Source organism: Coturnix japonica, chromosome 2 (assembly GCF_054131305.1).
Source record: "Coturnix japonica strain WE chromosome 2, WE-NBRP24, whole genome shotgun sequence".
Classification (NCBI taxonomy): Eukaryota; Metazoa; Chordata; class Aves; order Galliformes; family Phasianidae; genus Coturnix; species Coturnix japonica.
In genome coordinates this window covers 123,039,154-123,056,270 of record NC_140664.1, presented here as the reverse complement: position 1 = coordinate 123,056,270, position 17,117 = coordinate 123,039,154, and the positions used below count along the sequence as shown (strand labels likewise).

Here is a 17,117-nt window from a genome sequence, read left to right as displayed (position 1 = left end):
TGAGGAGGTGATAAACACAGATGCAAGGGCACTTAAATCAGGTTGTGGTCAGAGGAAGGAATAGAAAGGATCTTTTCCTGCTCAGAAGTTGATATCCTAAGAAAGCTTTTGGTTTTGAAATGTATTTCTCTTTACTAGCTAGTGTGCAACAGCTTCTAAGGGAAAAAATGGCACCAAACAGACAGTGCCTGTGATCTGTGGTGGTGGGTCATGCTGCAGCACTGTATCCCAGAAAAGAGCAGCTGGCAGCAAGGCAGATGCAAGTCACTTGGTCACTGTCAGAGCCGGGCCCTGGCTTGGGGGAGAAGAGACAAGCTGCCTGGAAATCTGGAGATCAGGTGCCTTTGCCATACAGCTTAATCTGGGAAGCTCACCTAGAACAATAGCAGTGGTTACTTCAGGGCTCAGCATGAATCCTGTGTGATGTGCTGCCTGAGACAACTGCCATTGCTGGCTGTGGACAGCTCAGCTTCCTTGGTGAGTCATGCTGCTGGGGACACTGAAAGCCAAGCGTTCAGGAGTTTTCCCTCCTTCCCTTGCTGGACCAAGTAGGTCACTCTCATGAGAATCTGAAACACACTCTGCTGCCAAGCCACCACAGGCAGCCAGCTCAGATGGTCTGCAGAGTACAGCAGGGGAAGGTGCAGACACAGCAAAATGGTTTGGGCTTTTAAAAACGGGGATGAAATAAACAAAACAACCTCTGTAATTAATATCATCATAATAATTCCCTTTGTGGTTATGTTCCAATAATATATCCTTCATGTAGCAATACTGCCACTACGCAACTTTAGAGCCATTTAACAATGCTGTTTTCCTTTATTTATGGTTCAGTAGTCAAGGGGAAATTAACTGGCTTCTCTGAACTGTAGCAATATTTGTGCTCTGCTTAATGCCCCACATAATAATTGCCTTTTCTAAGATATCCTTTAAGATAATTCATAGAAAGCTGCTAGGGGAAAAATGAGAAATTCACACTGAAAATACTGAATTCCATGTTAGAAAATTTCAGTTATGTGATATATTGCTGCACATTTACTTCCAGAGCTAGCTCTGATTCTAAACCACAAAGGAAAAAAACAACCCCAAAAACTAAACTATTCCCTTTCTGAAGTTCTTTCTTGCTTTGTGTATGTCTTTGCATCATACTAAAAATGCAACATTACTGAGAATCTGAGTTTTGAACTCTGTCTTCTTCATGACAGTAGCACTGGGGCTGCTACTCCCCATGTGCTCTAAGGCAGAGGGGAAATAAATACAGGCTAAAGAGATGACATAGGTACAGACACTTTGTGTAAAACCTACAGCTTAATTTCTAGTCCCACCGTAATTTTACCAATTAAAATAGTTAAGCTTTTTTTTTCCCCTAATAACAAAAAAACCCTTTAAGTTTATTTGGTATTAATTTTCTAATGTAGTTGTATTTAAGGTTTAAAAAAAAATAATTAAAAAAAAAAATAAAATTATGTTTTTCTCCATCCAAGGTTCACATGACCTCATATGACTGTTCTGTATTTAGGGTGATTGTACAGATTAGACTTTGCTCTGGCCCCAGTAAAGTTTTCTATGGAAATACACACAGAATGATGTTGGAGAGAAGACACTTTGCCTCTAAGTCATTATCTCTGCTTTTTCAATGAAAGCAGCCATAAATAATGCCTTTCAGGTCACTAGTTGTCCAAATGGTGTGAGGGAGAGGACTGAGCCTCTGCCTTGGCCTTTTGGCCCCAACCCTTCAATTCTTTGAAGTGTGGCTGTTAAAAACATAGGCACAAAGCAGAACTCAGAGCCACATCCTTAACACATCTGAGCTGAGCTTAAAGTGAGATGGGCTTTGCTAAACCTATTATAGGGGTTTATTTGGTTTTTAGCAGTATTTATTTTTCATTTTAGCCTCTCGAGTATATTGAGGAATGTGAATAATCCTTGGTCCTGCCTCCTGTTGTACGAGTATGTTTTGTAAGCTTGGAACAAGGAACACCATTGCAAAAGCCCATGTTATTCTTGTTGAGAGAAAACTATCAGAGATCATTATTTTACTGACTATAACCTGTAACATATCTTGATTTTTTTTTTTAATTTATATATAGGTAATAATTTTAAATGGTCATAAGCTTTTATTGATTTTAGTAGTCTTGGAGCTCATCCTATCTGTGTTCAAAAATGAAGAGTTCTAAAATAACACTTACTGGAAAAATACTAACATTGATTCACAGAGAGATTTTCTTGTTGCTTTCTGGAAAGGGATTTTGCTAAATGTCCAGGAATTGCCCTGGAATCCATCCTTCTATTCAGCAATGCGGAATTGTCACACTGTACATCCTCCTCCTCCCCTCCTGCTCCCAATGCCACAGGGCAGCAGCAGCTGTTTGGCAGGCTGCAGTGGGCCATCCAGCTGTGCCTGGCATGTGGGGTCAGAGAATGGGAGAGAAGCCATAGTGCAGTGTTGCAAATGAGTGTGATAGGGATCTAGCTGCAGGGGAGATAAGCTGGGAGCCAAACATGTGAGACCCCCTCTCAACGTGTGAGATTTGACAGGTCTGCACTGTGAAAGCTTTAATTTTAAGATCTTGCTAGGAGGGTTGGGAATAGTTTCCCCTGAAGCCCGGAGTTGGGCTTACTAATGATTCTGTACCTGTACTGAAAGAAATTGATTCCTTTAGCAATGGCAGAAGTGTATTCCCTATAACACTCTCACTCCATTTATGGAGTAAGTGTATGCAGTTACTCTGAAAGGGTCACGTAGCATTTAGAACACTAAACTGAAGGATCCGGTCCAATCACAGCCCAACCCTTCCTGTATTTCACCATGTCATTCAGTTTAAAAAAGGAAACCTTATTTTGAAAAGCTTTATAGACTAATTTCCATCTACGTGAACTCTTTTATTTAGGCAGGAAGCTACTCTGCTACTATTTCTGGAAATAATGGGAAAGTAGTTGCACAGACAAGAGCATGAATAGCGCCATTGTTGTCCTTTTATTCAAAGCGACCAGAACCCTCTTATTAGTTTTAAAAATTCACTTTAGAACCCTAATTCTATCTCTAAATCCCCATTCTGTTAGGCTAAACATAGGCCAGTAAACAATACCCACAATTAACAAATAATCTTGTATTTCCATTTCATCTTCATAAGCAAAACACAATAGCTTTACATTTTTACTCAACACAGCAAATAAAATGTGGCAGTTGTTAAGTCAGAAAGAATAATTAACATTTTGTCCTTCCACAGCTGCTCAGCTGATGTTGTAGCACAGAGCCTTTTTCCTGGACTGTGTTGGATGGGTTTTCTGTGGTGGTAAAGGTTTTGGAAATCTGTTTGGATTGGGATGAAATGACCAGTTTTGACAAAGGTCAACAGAGGTGACTGCTGCCAATCTTTTCCTTCAGCTTCTCTGAGAGCTCTGATGATATCTTTCCATTCCTGTATCAATGGTTCATGAAAATTAATGGAATAAAATATTTGTTTTAGCTCCCCCAATCCTTATTTCTTCTTGATTTGTTTTTATTCCTGCAAAACATGGTAGGAATCTCTAATTCTGCCTAGGAAGTAACTAGGTAGAAAATTTCCCAACATGTTCAAAACAATATATGTAAAATTTTGCTCCATTTATGTGCCTGAAACATCCTCTGAGTTCTAACTCTACTGAAATGTTAGAGAGACTATACCACAGAGAGAGGAATAATAATAATACCAAAGTACTAATAATGTGTATTTCTCCTAAGCACTGTCACTGAATAGGGAAATTCAGTTTAAAAGCACCCTTATTCCCAGCTGCTTTCTATGCTGACACTGTCTTGTGTTCAGCGAGTTCCTCACCTCCACCTGCAAACTGAATGGTAGAATGAATGGTTGAACTGGGGCACTGGGACTGCTGTGCCTTCGGTAGCAGGGAGCACTGTGCTCTGCCTGCACCTGTTTGCATTGCTCATTGCTTTTAAACTATATACCATGTAAGATTAATGTGAAGAGTGTGTAGGCAAGCTTCTGATGTTAGAATATGTTACTGAGCTGTAAGACAGCTTGAATGCTTTTCCCAAATCTCAGAAGACACAATTTACAAAGTACTGGTTGTATGGGTAGAGCTAACTACTTGCGCTCATTTACCTCCATCTCTGGATGTGTTTGCTAAAGAAGCTATTGCTTAAGCATACACTGCCAAGTTCTCAAAACAGCCTGTGAGCTGCCATCCACAAAACTGTACCTGTTTTGTTTAACTCAGGTGTATGCTTTGCAGATGCCCAGCTGCTTTTTCTGAAACAATACATACACATGCAGGTAACAAGATTTGCACCAGAACGAAGTTTTCAAACTGCTTTTTGCTCTCAGAAGAGCTGTTCTAGGCTCAAGAAAAACAAAACAAGCTGGGTAACAGCCTTCTGTTCAGCATAGTCCAAGCAACAAACCCTTTTTGACTAAGCTGTATTGCAGTTACCTTTTGCCTTCAGTCAAACGTAAAGGCAAACCATCCTCCCCCCACCCCCCCATAATTTGGAGAGAAATGATCAGCCAGGTATCCTGGAAGACCCATTAATAAGAGGAAACCTTGACACCTTGCATAAAATGATAGAAACCTCTGTGGCACCTTTAACATTAAGGGAATAAAAGTCTCTTCTTTTAGACAATTCTGCTGTCATGCTGACTCCTGACTATTGCTTTTTCATGTATCTGTTCAGCACATGGCTGTTGCAGGTTGCATTACTCAGTTTGCATGCATTTAAGTGAAGAAAGGAGACTAAGAACAGAAAACACTGCTAGCAATTGATCGTCCACATTCATTGTAGTGTTCCCTTACTCAATTAGATTAATCTGAGTAGCTAAACATTGGCTAATTCTGGGAATGAGTGTTTAAGATTCCACTGCAGATTGTTGTTTGGATCATATTACAGAAAATTATGAAATCTAACCATGCTGGCTTTAGTTCAGTTTTGATTGGAAAACATTCACTTTTGGCTTTAGCTTTTCTCTAGCTGAAGTTGAAAATAGGCTCTCGCTGACCCTTGCATATGAAAAGTATGAATTACTCTTTCACAGCAGAGAATTTGAAAGCTCATTTCTCCAGCAGCACCCTGGGTAGCTCTAAACAAGGTCACATTAAAATTGCATTGTTCCTATTTGAAATGTAACTATGCAGTTCCTTCTTTTATGTAGTTAAATGTAAGCTCAGACAGGAAGGGTCAAAAATCGACTGGCAACTCCTGTGCCAACCAATACTGGTTTAATGCTTTCCGTCCCTACACAATTAAGGGCAGACACAAAAATTCACAAAACCTCTTTCAGCATAATTTATCTGTATTGCAGTATGGCTCAGAGGCTTCATCTGCAATTCTCCATGCAGTGCCTTAAGCATGAGATCATCCTTTCACTTAAACATGATACAATATCTGTTATCTGCTGGAACTTGCACATGAACTTTATGAGCTGGTCGCAGTAGTAAGGCAGTACTTTGAATGCATTACCGTAACTTGGTAGTGATCTCACCTTTATAACTTTAAAAAGAACATATCCGATAGGAAAAAAAACCAACAAGAAAATATGTCAAATTATTTCCCTGAAGCAAAATAGCCATGTCCCTCAGCATCACATCTACATACTTCTTGAACATCTCCAGGGATGGTGACTCCACCACCTGTTTCATCTTGGGATGTAACTCATAACTTGCCAATATGTACAAGCTGGGAGTTAACTCTTGACTCTAATTAGAGGTCTACCTTCTACTAGTCTCTATGCTTGTGGCAACAGCTGTGTACCTAGAGAATATGGTCTTTGCCCTTATGTGCTCAATAGTTCCTCTAGTTATTTCTAGTGAGCTATGGATCTCTTTTACCCATAAATGACAGGAAATATGTATTTTCCTTATAAATAACATCCAGTGCTCTCTTTCTGAGATTAACTTAGCTGGGTCTCCATCCCACTTCCTATTACAGGCATGGGGCAAAATACAACATAGCTGTGATCTTAAATAGTTGCATAAATGACGGCTCCTGCAGCACACACAGAGTTACCATGTATTCAGGTTTCTTTCACTAACATATGCAGATGTCTGGCATTTACAGTTCCTTGAATAAAAGCCATTATCCACCTCCAGTCAGACTGCCCAGCAGAAAGAGCAAGGCAATCTGCACAGCACAGAAGCAGCAGCAGAAGGGACTTGCTGCCTCTGCACTACAGGGTACATATACTCCCATTTCTATCAAGTAACTTACACGTACTAATAAACTGAGGGCAAATTGGTCTCCAAGTGTTTATGATAAATTATCAAGCTATCATCTGAGAAGACAAATCTTATGCTCCAGATCAGAAATCTGGAATCAAAACATCAAAAAATCTGATTAATGACTTTTGAAATCTGCAAATTGTAGCGATGTCTATGAAATGGACCAGACTGCAGGCTGCAGGAAGGGAAACCTGGCCGGTCAGCAGTTTCTCTGTTTTCTACTGCACTGAGAGCCAGAGCAGACAATAAACATTTACTGGACTGCCTGCAAATCTGCTTTCCTGTTGCTTGCATCACAGCTACCATCTCAGTGTTATGAGTTTCATTGGGTTCCAGGTGTTTATGTCTCGATGAGGCAGAAGAAGCATTATAACTTCAGTCATTTAATATTTAAAGCCTGATTAGGTATTTCTCATTTAATCACATATATTATTAATTTCAATTAAATCAGTCTCCCCACGCCTTCAACCAGTCAGTGCATAGAAGTTGGGTTGCCAAGGAAGAATGATTGCCAAATATTCCAGTTGAGCTGACTGCATTCTGATTACTTAATAACATTCAACTATGTGCAGAATTTGTCCTTGCTGTTAGGCACAGAAAGCTCTGCTCTACTGAAATGTAAAAAAACTTCCCTTGCATCAGAAAAGGCTGCGCTGTATTGACTTATGGTGTGGTTTGTGTTCCAGGTAGTTAAAGAGGTCCATAGGTAAGGAAAAAGGCACAGCTTCTTGCTGTACCTACAGCACTAATGAGCCAATCAAAAATGAATGGCAAAAACCTCCTCTGAGGAGCTGAATTTACCACTCCTGCAGAGATTTGGAGATGCACATTGGAGCCTCTCATGGGACCGGTGTGTCTGATGACACAGCCACAGCTTGGCAGCAGAACTGAGCCCTTAAAGTCATCGAAACACAAAGAGCAGAGAATGCATGCATGTTCCTCTCTGCACTGATGGGAGCAATAGGTCTGCAAGTGAAAACCTCATTTAGATTGTGATATTCCTATTGCAAGTCCCTCTAGGTGGGTCTCCCACAGCTCCCAGGTGAAGAAGCTTTGCTGGAACAATTTCACTGAGACCTGACTGAGGACAGCCCCCTTCCTTCCCCTCGAAGTTTTGATGTGTTCAGTGTCATTCTGCCTTTTCGGGAATTAAACATCTCTTTTCTTCCTCCTGAAACCATTTTTCCATCCCACATCACGCCAAGCTCTATCCCCAGGCCTCGGGCCTAATTTCTGAGAGCGCCCGAGCTCCGGAGCGGTGCCCTGGCTTTCCTTCCTTCCACGGAGACGACGTGCTGCCATCTCAGCGTTACTCCCGTCGGGCCCAGGACAGGTGCGGCCGCCCCCCGCCGCAGGAGCATCCCCCATCTCGCCACCCCCGCCCGGGCTGGCTGCGGTGTAGGGCTCATCCTCCTTTCTTTCCCCCCCCTCCTTTATCTCTGCGGGCCGCATCTCGGCGCCCTCGTGGGCTTGGCTCGCGGCCGCTGCCCGCGCGGGGCTCGGCGTGAGTCACTCCGCCGGCGGCGCGGAGAGCCGAGCGCGCAGGCACACGGAGGCGGCGGGGGCGGGTGGATGCGGGGCGGCGAGCGGGCGGGGGCGACTGGCAGCGGCTCCCCGCCCGCCCACTCACACATGCTGCCGAGCCGCAGTCAGCTGGAGCGTCGCTTCCTCCCCAGCCGCCGCCGATGACCTCTTCGCCCGCCGGCAGCCGCTGAGGAGCCCCGGCGTCCCCGCGCGGGCAGGGGATGCTCCATCGGCCGCCCGCAGCCCCGTGCAGCCCGCCCGCCGCGCAGCATCCCCGGCCGCAGGGAGCCCCAGCTCGGGAGGAGCCGCACCATGAACCCCCAGTGCGCCCGCTGTGGGAAAGTGGTCTATCCCACCGAGAAAGTCAACTGCCTGGACAAGGTGCTGCTGCGGCGGCGGAGGGAGGGAAGGAGGGCGGGTGGGTCGGGGGCGAGGCGTGCGGGGAGCTTGGCGGCAGGTGGCCCGCACCGCACCGGGGGCTGCCGCTCTTCGGCCCCGCTGCCGCTCATCAGCGCAGGGCGGGCGGCGGTCGCCGTGTCACCGCGCTGACGCAGGGCTCGCCCCGAGCTGCGCCGCGGCCGCCCGGCTGTAGAACGGGGCCCGGCGGCAGCGGCTGCCCGGGACGCTTCCCGAGGGCAGAAGTTGGCTGCGCAGCCCGTTCGTTGGGCTGGGGGCGCCTTCCCCGAGTCAAGGCTTCGGTAGCTGCTTACGCAACGGTGCTTCGGGGGCAGCGCACCTGGGTGCGGCGGCAGCGCCCCGACCCCCGGCCCTGTCGTGTCCGCTTGGCAGATAGCGCTCCGGGCTGTGGCACTGTGCCCAGGCACCGTCCCCGGGAGGGGAAGGTGGTGGGAGCTACTGGAGGGAAACGCCGTCTTATGCACTGAACGTAGTTTCTCTTGTGTGTACCGAAGAGCCACGCATCGCATCTCGGGTTTCTTCTCCTTTTAACTAGAGCAAAATGCCCAACTCCTGCTTTGGTTATCTTTAAAACAATTCTGGCAAGGTCACCGTGCTTGGTATTCACTTCAGCAGAGAATTTGCATTTCTGAGGGTGTTTCAGAAGCTCCTTCAATTTTGTATGAAAGTGATGTCTTTGATGTAGTTTACAGAAATCTATGACGCGTGGCCAAAAATATTGGCGTATAACTGTGTTTTTACATGTCCTGTACCATAAAAAAGCTTTCAAAACATCGGCGTTGAAAGTAATGCTACTTTATATTTCTTTACAGTATTGGCATAAAGGATGTTTCCACTGTGAAGTTTGCAAAATGGCTCTGAACATGAATAACTACAAAGGATATGAAAAGAAACCTTATTGCAATGCGTGAGTATTGTAAATATCAAGTCTTGCAGAAATGCACATGAAAGGAAAGCCTGACTGTGGATGTTGTCGAATAGGTATATACTGCTGTAAAAACTTAATCTAGGATAGAGCAGTGCAGTCCAGAGCAGTTTGTATCTTTTCAGATGGAGTATTCTTGCATTCAGGTGGCAGAAGATGAAGATGTTTGATTATGATGTGTTTGGGCAATGTTTTACTATCAGGATATCAGGATACAGGTCCTTTCCTTCAAGAAAAGTCTGGATCTGGTGCTGACTCCTATTACATTCATTATTGACCTGCTGGGTTACAGTTATCCATTATGCAGCTCTCTGTTAAGGGTTATGGACCTGATCAGGATTTTGTAATAAGAAAGTGAAGCCCTTCTCTGTTGTGTAGTTTACCAGGAGCAATGGTGGCAGACTGTGGCAACTTATATTTCAAACTGTTGTGTTGGTTCACATATCTCAGACTACTAAGATAGATATTCACAAAATCTCTGCTTCTGGTGCTTTGTGCTATTCTCTTACATTGTGCTAATCTCTTAGATTTTTGATATAGAAAATGGATTAATTTCAGTTGTAGAGTATAATCATGTGGTATTCCATTCCAAGATGTTGTTATTTGGGTTTTGAAGAGTGCTTTGATGCTTGGCTCGCAGGTACTACAGAAGAGACTTTTGACAACACATACACACATATCAAAGGTGCTCTTGCTCTTTGTACTATGCTCCTAAGATTTGCTACGTGTGTTTCAGTATGTTTTCATCTTCAGCAACACTTACAATGGGTTTTGTTAAAAGGATATTTCTGAAGAATTTTGAACCAGATTTGATTGTGATATTATTTCAAATGGTACTCATATATTTCCACTGTATTTATCTTTACTTGCTTAAATATGCACATATGTATTAAGAGAGAAAGGAAGTATAAACTATAGGTACATTTTATTTATTTATTTATTTTAAAGAAATATTTTCTTAGAATCCTCTTAAAATGTTTGTTTTGTGTTGAAGTAGACAGGCCATGGCTGGCCTTTGTGGAATAGTTCTACAGTATATACTCATTTCTTCCAGGCTCAACTTGAAGCCAGGCAAGGCCTATTTGTCTGAAATGTGAGTTTTGTTGTAAAAAATGCAGTGATGCCGAAACTTGAAACACCTGTTTCAGTGTGCGTAGTTGTACTTAAGTTGCTTTAGGAGCATGTGCAGTTGCACACATTCTAGCTTTCCTTGAAGTGCTCTGCAGTGTAGGGGAGTGACATCAGACCTCTCCTAATCAGGTGTGGCCAGCTGGCTGTCTAACATGCTGTAGGGAAGGTTTCTGAGAAGGAAGACTTGTGCTTCAATGAGTGGCATGCTAGAAGTTGAGCCTGACCTAAAGCCTGACACCAGCTGGGGTCTACTTTTGGTAGCATTTGAGTTGAGGTTTCAGTACAAGCTTATATAATTTACAGTGGTTAAAGTTGCGATGATTCTGATGCCTTTTACCTAACTTTTTGGTGTTAAATCTTAGTGGTGGTACTTTGACTGCTTGACCGTTCCTTCTTTTATGCTTGATAACAGTTTTTAGAAAGCTGACTTCATGCTGTGGGTTGGAGTTTCCATGCTGTGTTTATTTCATTTCTGTTGCAGGAGAGTTTTTCGTTTATGTAGTTACATTGCATGGTATCTCTTTCTATTCATAAATGAGGGGGAGTAAGGATGATGGATCTGTTGCATACTGTTTAACTGCTGTACTTCCTATTAGTCCCTTTAATAAGTTTTGTACTACAAATCCCTACATTTGCAATGTCCCTTAAACATGGTGTATGAAACAGGAAGAAACAATGTAAAACCACAAAAAAGAAGTTTATTAAATCAGAGAAAAAAAATTATGTATTTCTACATATATAAACAATTTATACTTTGTGTAAATAAGGGTGTTTGTTTGTTTTTGACATACTTTAAACAAATAATTTAAATATTATAGGACTCCTGTGGAATGACTTATGGAAGACCAATGTGCAATTCATGTTTTCAATGAAATCTAATATGATTCGAAGTAGGAATATATTGTCTAGGCAAAGCTGTGTTTTGAATACACAATTTATTTAAATTACGATATTTTGACACAGTACTCTTGCATCTCAAAACTTCCTTATTTGCAAAGCAGATGCCATTATAGTATTTTCAATTATGATGCGCCTTATCCAGGGTTCATTAGTATGAGGCAAATCCATTTTTATGTTAAATATTGCTTGATCAGAAAATCAGTGAAGAAAAGAATGCAAATTTACTCACACAAACACCTACAAGCATTTGACAATGAACAATTACTCTTAGACTGTTTATTGAGGCCATCCGTCAATGAGAATGTAATTTGTAGATGAAAGTGAAAAAGTATGCACTAATTTGAATAGGAGAGCATTACCACTAAATTATTTAATGTGTTTGGAAGCTGTGGCTAGCTTTGTATAAGGACCAGTTGGAAAGCATGTATCTGCATTCCTGTATCTATTTGTTAGCTCAAGAGTTAGATAATATATTGAATGTATTTTAAGACAAAGTTGCTTTTGGGTCATGCAAAGTCTTGGTAAGGCAATGTATCTTTAATGCAAATGGGAGCCCTTACTATACTTCAACACCTGCAGACTGAGCATATTAAATACTTGTTTAATATATATGGAAATGGCAAAGAAAAAAAAAAAAAGAAATATTTTTCTTCTTGTCAACTCAGAGCTGATTCTCTTCAACTGCAGATCACCAAACTGATGTTAGGAAATGAATGGCATTTTAGCGACTGTCTGTGTATTAGTTCTCAAGCTTGTTAAGTGATTGACTCACATAAGTTGGTTACATGGTAACTTATTCTTACAAATATTCATGTAAATACTTTGGTTTTTGACAGATTCAGTAGACCAAAACAGAAGTCTGTTTTTTCTATGTGAAATGTAGAAGCTGAAATGGATATTTTTGGAACGTGCTCTCCATGTTAGCTATACCTGCTGATGGAAACAGACTCCCTGCATGTCTGAACACATCCAACAGAGATGTAATTTTTAATTTCTGCAAAACAGAAAGCTTCTGCAGACCTGATATACTCTCTTGCCAAAGGCAGACAGCCTAACTATTGGAATAAATCCTTCTGAAATGGTTGGTGTCTAAAATTTTGCTAATCACCCACACAATGGGGTAGCTTCATTCAAGTTTTTTATTTATGACAGTTACCATATGGAATGATTACTTAACTTTGAAATTTAAATCTACTACCATCAGTCTTAGCATGGATTATTGACATGAAGAAAAACTCATCATCGCTTAATTTTTTTCCAGGTTTATTTTTTTATTTAACTCATGCCAGTAGGAAATAGGTACACAAATATGTTCAAAATACTGTGATGTTTGAAGAATTGTACTACGGATAGAATCTACAAATGCAATCAAACTTTATGTTTTAAAGTATGATAGGGAGAAGATGAAAACTGTCAGCTCTTCTATAGCAGCTTGGAAATGATAAAAACAGGGTACAACCTTTTGGGCAGTCAAATAGGTTGGAAGTGGATGCAGTTGCTGGTGATTAGATGGAATCCATTGCCCTTAAAGAGGAACTTCAGAACTGGAGTTTCATTTTAGCTGTGAAACATGCAAGAGTTTTCTTTCTAGCAGTCAGGAAGCTTTAAAAGGTGAGCAGGTACGTGATGATATGATTCATGGTGAAATTAGTTAGCATTATCTTATTTTTCAGCATTGATTTAAGTGGATGATTATTTCTCAATTTAAATGTGACAGGAAGAAAATAGTTGGGTAAGAAGTAGCAAGAATAATCCTCGTAAAATATGTTGAAGTCACTCCTAAGATTTACAGGAAAGAATGCAAAAAATAAACAGATTTTTTAAATTTTATTTTTAAAATTCTCTATTGTCAATTGTTACTGAACATCAGTTTAGAAGGATAGCACTGATTTTGGCTCTAGGAAGCAGATTGTTTTATGCTATGATTATCCTTACTGCCAGTCATGTTTTAAAAAAGAATCTTCTCTTTTTGAGCTTTTCAGCTGTCTCAGATTATTAGCTTGTTAAAAAACAAGCTATTATATAGACCAATCCCAAAGGTCATTCTTATGAGAAAAAAAGAACTCAAAAATTCCCATGTAAATCTTCTTAGGAGGCAAAGATTTACACTTTATCACTATCAATTTTGTGTATCAAATATTTTTGTCTTAGGATGCAGTATAAAATGAACAAATAACAGAACTATTAGACAAGCAACTTAAGTCAGAGCCAAATGTGTAGTTTAAGTATGTTATTTCTGGTTCAGCATCCTGTGAAGAACAAACTCCTGTATTTGGAAACATCTTTCATGTCTCCTGTCAGTCATATAGTCTTTAAGCAGCTCTCTTTTCTCACAGATTGTATTTTCTGTTCATTCTTGTTTATCTGCTTTTAGTTATCTCTGAAATTTCCATGTATCTCACCTGAATTGTAGCACTCAGTGGAGTGTTACCACAACTGGTAGAAAAGTGTGCCCATTATGTTTTCTCTGAAGACCCCGCACAGCGAGTATAGTCTTCACCACTTCCTTATTATTTGTTGTTTGTTTAAGTCATATTCAGATTACTGTGGGCTATGTTTTTATCTTTCTATGCAGAACTGCTGCCTCAGCGCTTGTTATCCATTATCTGAGCAGTTAAATATTCTTGGTTAAGCAGGGGATCTTCTACTTCATTCTGATTCGACTAAGTCTTCAATTTTTTTTTTCTCCTAGGCTGTTTCCACAATTTGTTAAATTCATTTTATATTCTACTTCTGTTCTCTAATGTACTTACAGTCCCATCCTATCTACCTATCAGCCTTCCCACTGGAGAGCCAGTAAACACATTGCGAACTTAAAGTGCAATCTTAATTTTCACATCACCAGCTGAAAACACAGAATAGTATTGGGCCCAGCGTGCACCTCTGTGTAGCCTTCCTTTCTGTCAGTGAGCAGCAATGAGTGAATGAAGTTCCTTTTCTCTGCCTATTCATGAAGTGCTAGATCAAGTGTTGAATTCTGCATAGAAAGAAAGTAAATAAAATTGAGTGAATTTAATAATTGCTAATATTTATGCAGGAACAGGAATATGAGGAACAGCTACAGGCACTCCTGTGGAGCAAACACAATATTTTGCATCTGTGGTATCTGACGGTTAACTGAGCATTAAGTCCAAATTAGTACTTGATAGTATTGAGTAATGGAAAGGAGGATAGGATAAGAAGCCAAGTCTTCTTGCTAAGAGAGCTGAAGGAGCTTCTTAGGCAAAATTTATTAGAGTTTTAGAAAGATGTTTGATGTTTGTGTTTACATTGCCTTAACAAGGCATGCAAGAACAGCTGGTGAGTTGCTGAATGCTGTGCATGAGACTGATGGTTGGTTGCAGAAGAATCACTAAAACATAATCACCCCTGACACTCAGGTATGGGAAGAGTTGGGCAGTGTTTTGATCCCTGTGACTGTATCTCAGTAAAGGGATGCAAATAATTTTGCAAGTTCCATTTTAACATGTTCAGCTGATTGTGTCCTGGCTGTGTGTTTGAACAAGATCTGTACACAACACCTTGTGTGCAGATGCTGGTAGTTGGGCAGGGAGGGAGCTCTGTGTGCTTACTTGGTTCAGACTGTTGCAGGCTTTGGAAAGCATAGTGGAGTGCTAACAGCTTAGCTGCAACCAGTCTGCTTCCCTGCTGGTGCAAATGGAGTAGAAAAACTGCCCGGAGGGAGATGAGCTACGTTTTTTTTCTGTTAGAGTGGGTGAATTCAGAGACTGCGACTGTAGCGTCTAGTACCTTATGTGAGCATAGGGCCTGTGTTTGGAATTCTGCCAGTTGGTGTAATAGCTTCAAAGAGATGGTAATATTTCAGTGTTACTTAGGACGCTGCTAGGGCAAATAAATACAAAATGTGTAAGTGAATATTATACATTTTATTTTTGTGTAAAATTACAATAAACATCATATTCAAAGATATTAGTATGACATGCTTATAGAAATCCTTGCTCTGTTCTATTGCCGATCTATGTCTTGGCTCATGTAAATACATGATTTTAATTTGTGTGGTCGTTGGTCACCACAGACTGCAGGTAATTTTTCCTAGCGAGAGTATAGGCATCTCTTCAGTACCAATAGTCACAAGATAAAGTATGATTATTCTTGGGATGCTGTAGCTAGATGGTTTCATTAATTGTGTTTGTCTTCGCTTGCTGGTATTCTAACCACTCTTCAATCTCAACATAATTTTTAAAAATAGGTATAACTTCTTTTGAAACCTGTCTAAAGATCAGTGAAGTTAGTTTCAGTTGTATTTAGTAAAATATTTAGGCGATGCAACAAGGGCAATAGATTAAATTTTGTGATTCCAAATAATTCATTTATTTACACTGCACAGTTTGAGCTTTGAAGAGGGTAATAACTGGTTGTAGCAAGCCTGTGAAATCTTGATGGTGTGTTTTGTTAACAGTTTTGTGATTTAGCTGTTTGGAGAAACTCTCTTAGCCATATAATTTCCTGTCATATTTGCTAAGGAACTTAAATTTATTTTTGTTTTTCTCAATTTGAAATTCTGTGTTAGTTTGTTAATATTAGAATCATAGAATTGCCAAGGTTGGAAAAGACGTAAAAGATCATCCAGTCTAACCGTTCACCTATTACTAATAGCTCCCACTAAACCATATCCCTCAACACAACATCCAGTCTTTCCTTGAACACCCCCAGGGTTGGTGACACCACCACCTCCCTGGGCAGTCCATTCCAGTGCCTGACCACCCTTTCTGAGAAGTAATACTTCCTAATGTCCAGCGTGAATCTCCCCTGCCATAGCTTGAAACCATTCCCTCTGGTCCTACCGTTGATGGTCATAAGTAAAGATGCTGCTGTGACAGGCTATTTCCTTTGTAAAGCTTGAAGAAAAAGGTGTGTGTTCCAACCTTTCATGTCATGTTGAATTTTCAGAGTAGGCGATGTCAATACAGAATGACAACGTTGTGCCAACCAGCTCAGTGTCAATGAACAGGTTTAGATGTTTATATACAGTATCACTGGAGTAGCATGATTATCCAGATAACTTACAATCATGACTGAGGGTCAGTTCATGTTATTTGTATAATTTGAGCATTGTGGAGAGCTTACAGAAGGTTTGCCAAATTTAGGTATTGTAGAAGTTGCACAGAGTTGAGTTATGTCATGATTAGGTTCCTTAACAATGGGGAGAGGTGGCTGAAGTAGTTGTTGAATAACTGGTCTGTACACATAGAAATGAAATCAACTGGCTCATTCTGCAGGTAATCATATGATCTCTCAAAGCAACTTATTGGAAAGACAGGAAAACACAGGTAATTTTCTTTCTTCATTCACAAATTAGACCATTTTTCCTCTCTTGATGTTAGAGTTGAGAGTGTATCAGAATCACGCATGCTGTTTTCTTTTGCTTTGTTATGGAGGCTGAAGAGAATGGGGTTGTTACCTCTGTAACTTTTATTTGTACCAGGAGGAAGAGTCTGAATGATGAGCAGTGCAAAATGTTTCATCTCTGGTATTTCCTCCTCCACCTGCCTCTTCCTCCTCCGCTCCCCCAAATCCTTTTGTTCTCAGTTGCAGTAGAATTGTATGACTGTAGTTGATCCCGTAATATCTTAAGGGAGGAGGACTTAAAAATATGCCATCAATGTCACAGTTGGGAGAGAACTGGGGCAGCTTATTTTTAGAGATGAAAAAGTAATTGTAGTTTGGCCAGTAACTGTTTAAGCATATATTATGAAAGCTTTTCTGGGGGATGCAGAGGTGCCTTCCAAAGAGCATTATAAAATTTAAGACTGTGTAGAAGCTGTGTACTTTTCCTTCCTTTAAGATCTTGCCTCACAGTTTCCAAAGATTTATGTGCTATTCTTTTTCTTTAGGAATGCAAATGTTTGGAGGTAATCCATTGTGTTCTGCCTCTTGAAGTGGCAGTGTGTTTCATGCAGGTGTATTGGTGTAATGCCAATATCGCATATTTAAAAATAAATTTGTACTACATTTTTAATTGAGTTACATTATACCTCAGATA

The 17,117-nt window shown here is 40.8% G+C and overlaps 1 protein-coding gene across 1 annotated transcript in view; it reads left to right on the top strand.

Annotated features, from left to right (window-relative positions):
• Window positions 1–7,660: 7,660 nt before the first annotated feature.
• LOC146762144 (LIM zinc-binding domain-containing Nebulette-like) overlaps window positions 7,661–17,117 on the top strand; it is a 110,566-nt gene continuing 101,109 nt past the window's right edge. Inside the window, exons 1-2 of the mRNA XM_085538692.1 lie at window positions 7,661–8,121; window positions 8,970–9,064. Of these exons, the coding sequence (XP_085394818.1) occupies window positions 8,053–8,121; window positions 8,970–9,064 (164 nt within the window). The 5' untranslated portion in view covers window positions 7,661–8,052. The remainder of the gene's footprint in view (window positions 8,122–8,969; window positions 9,065–17,117) is intronic.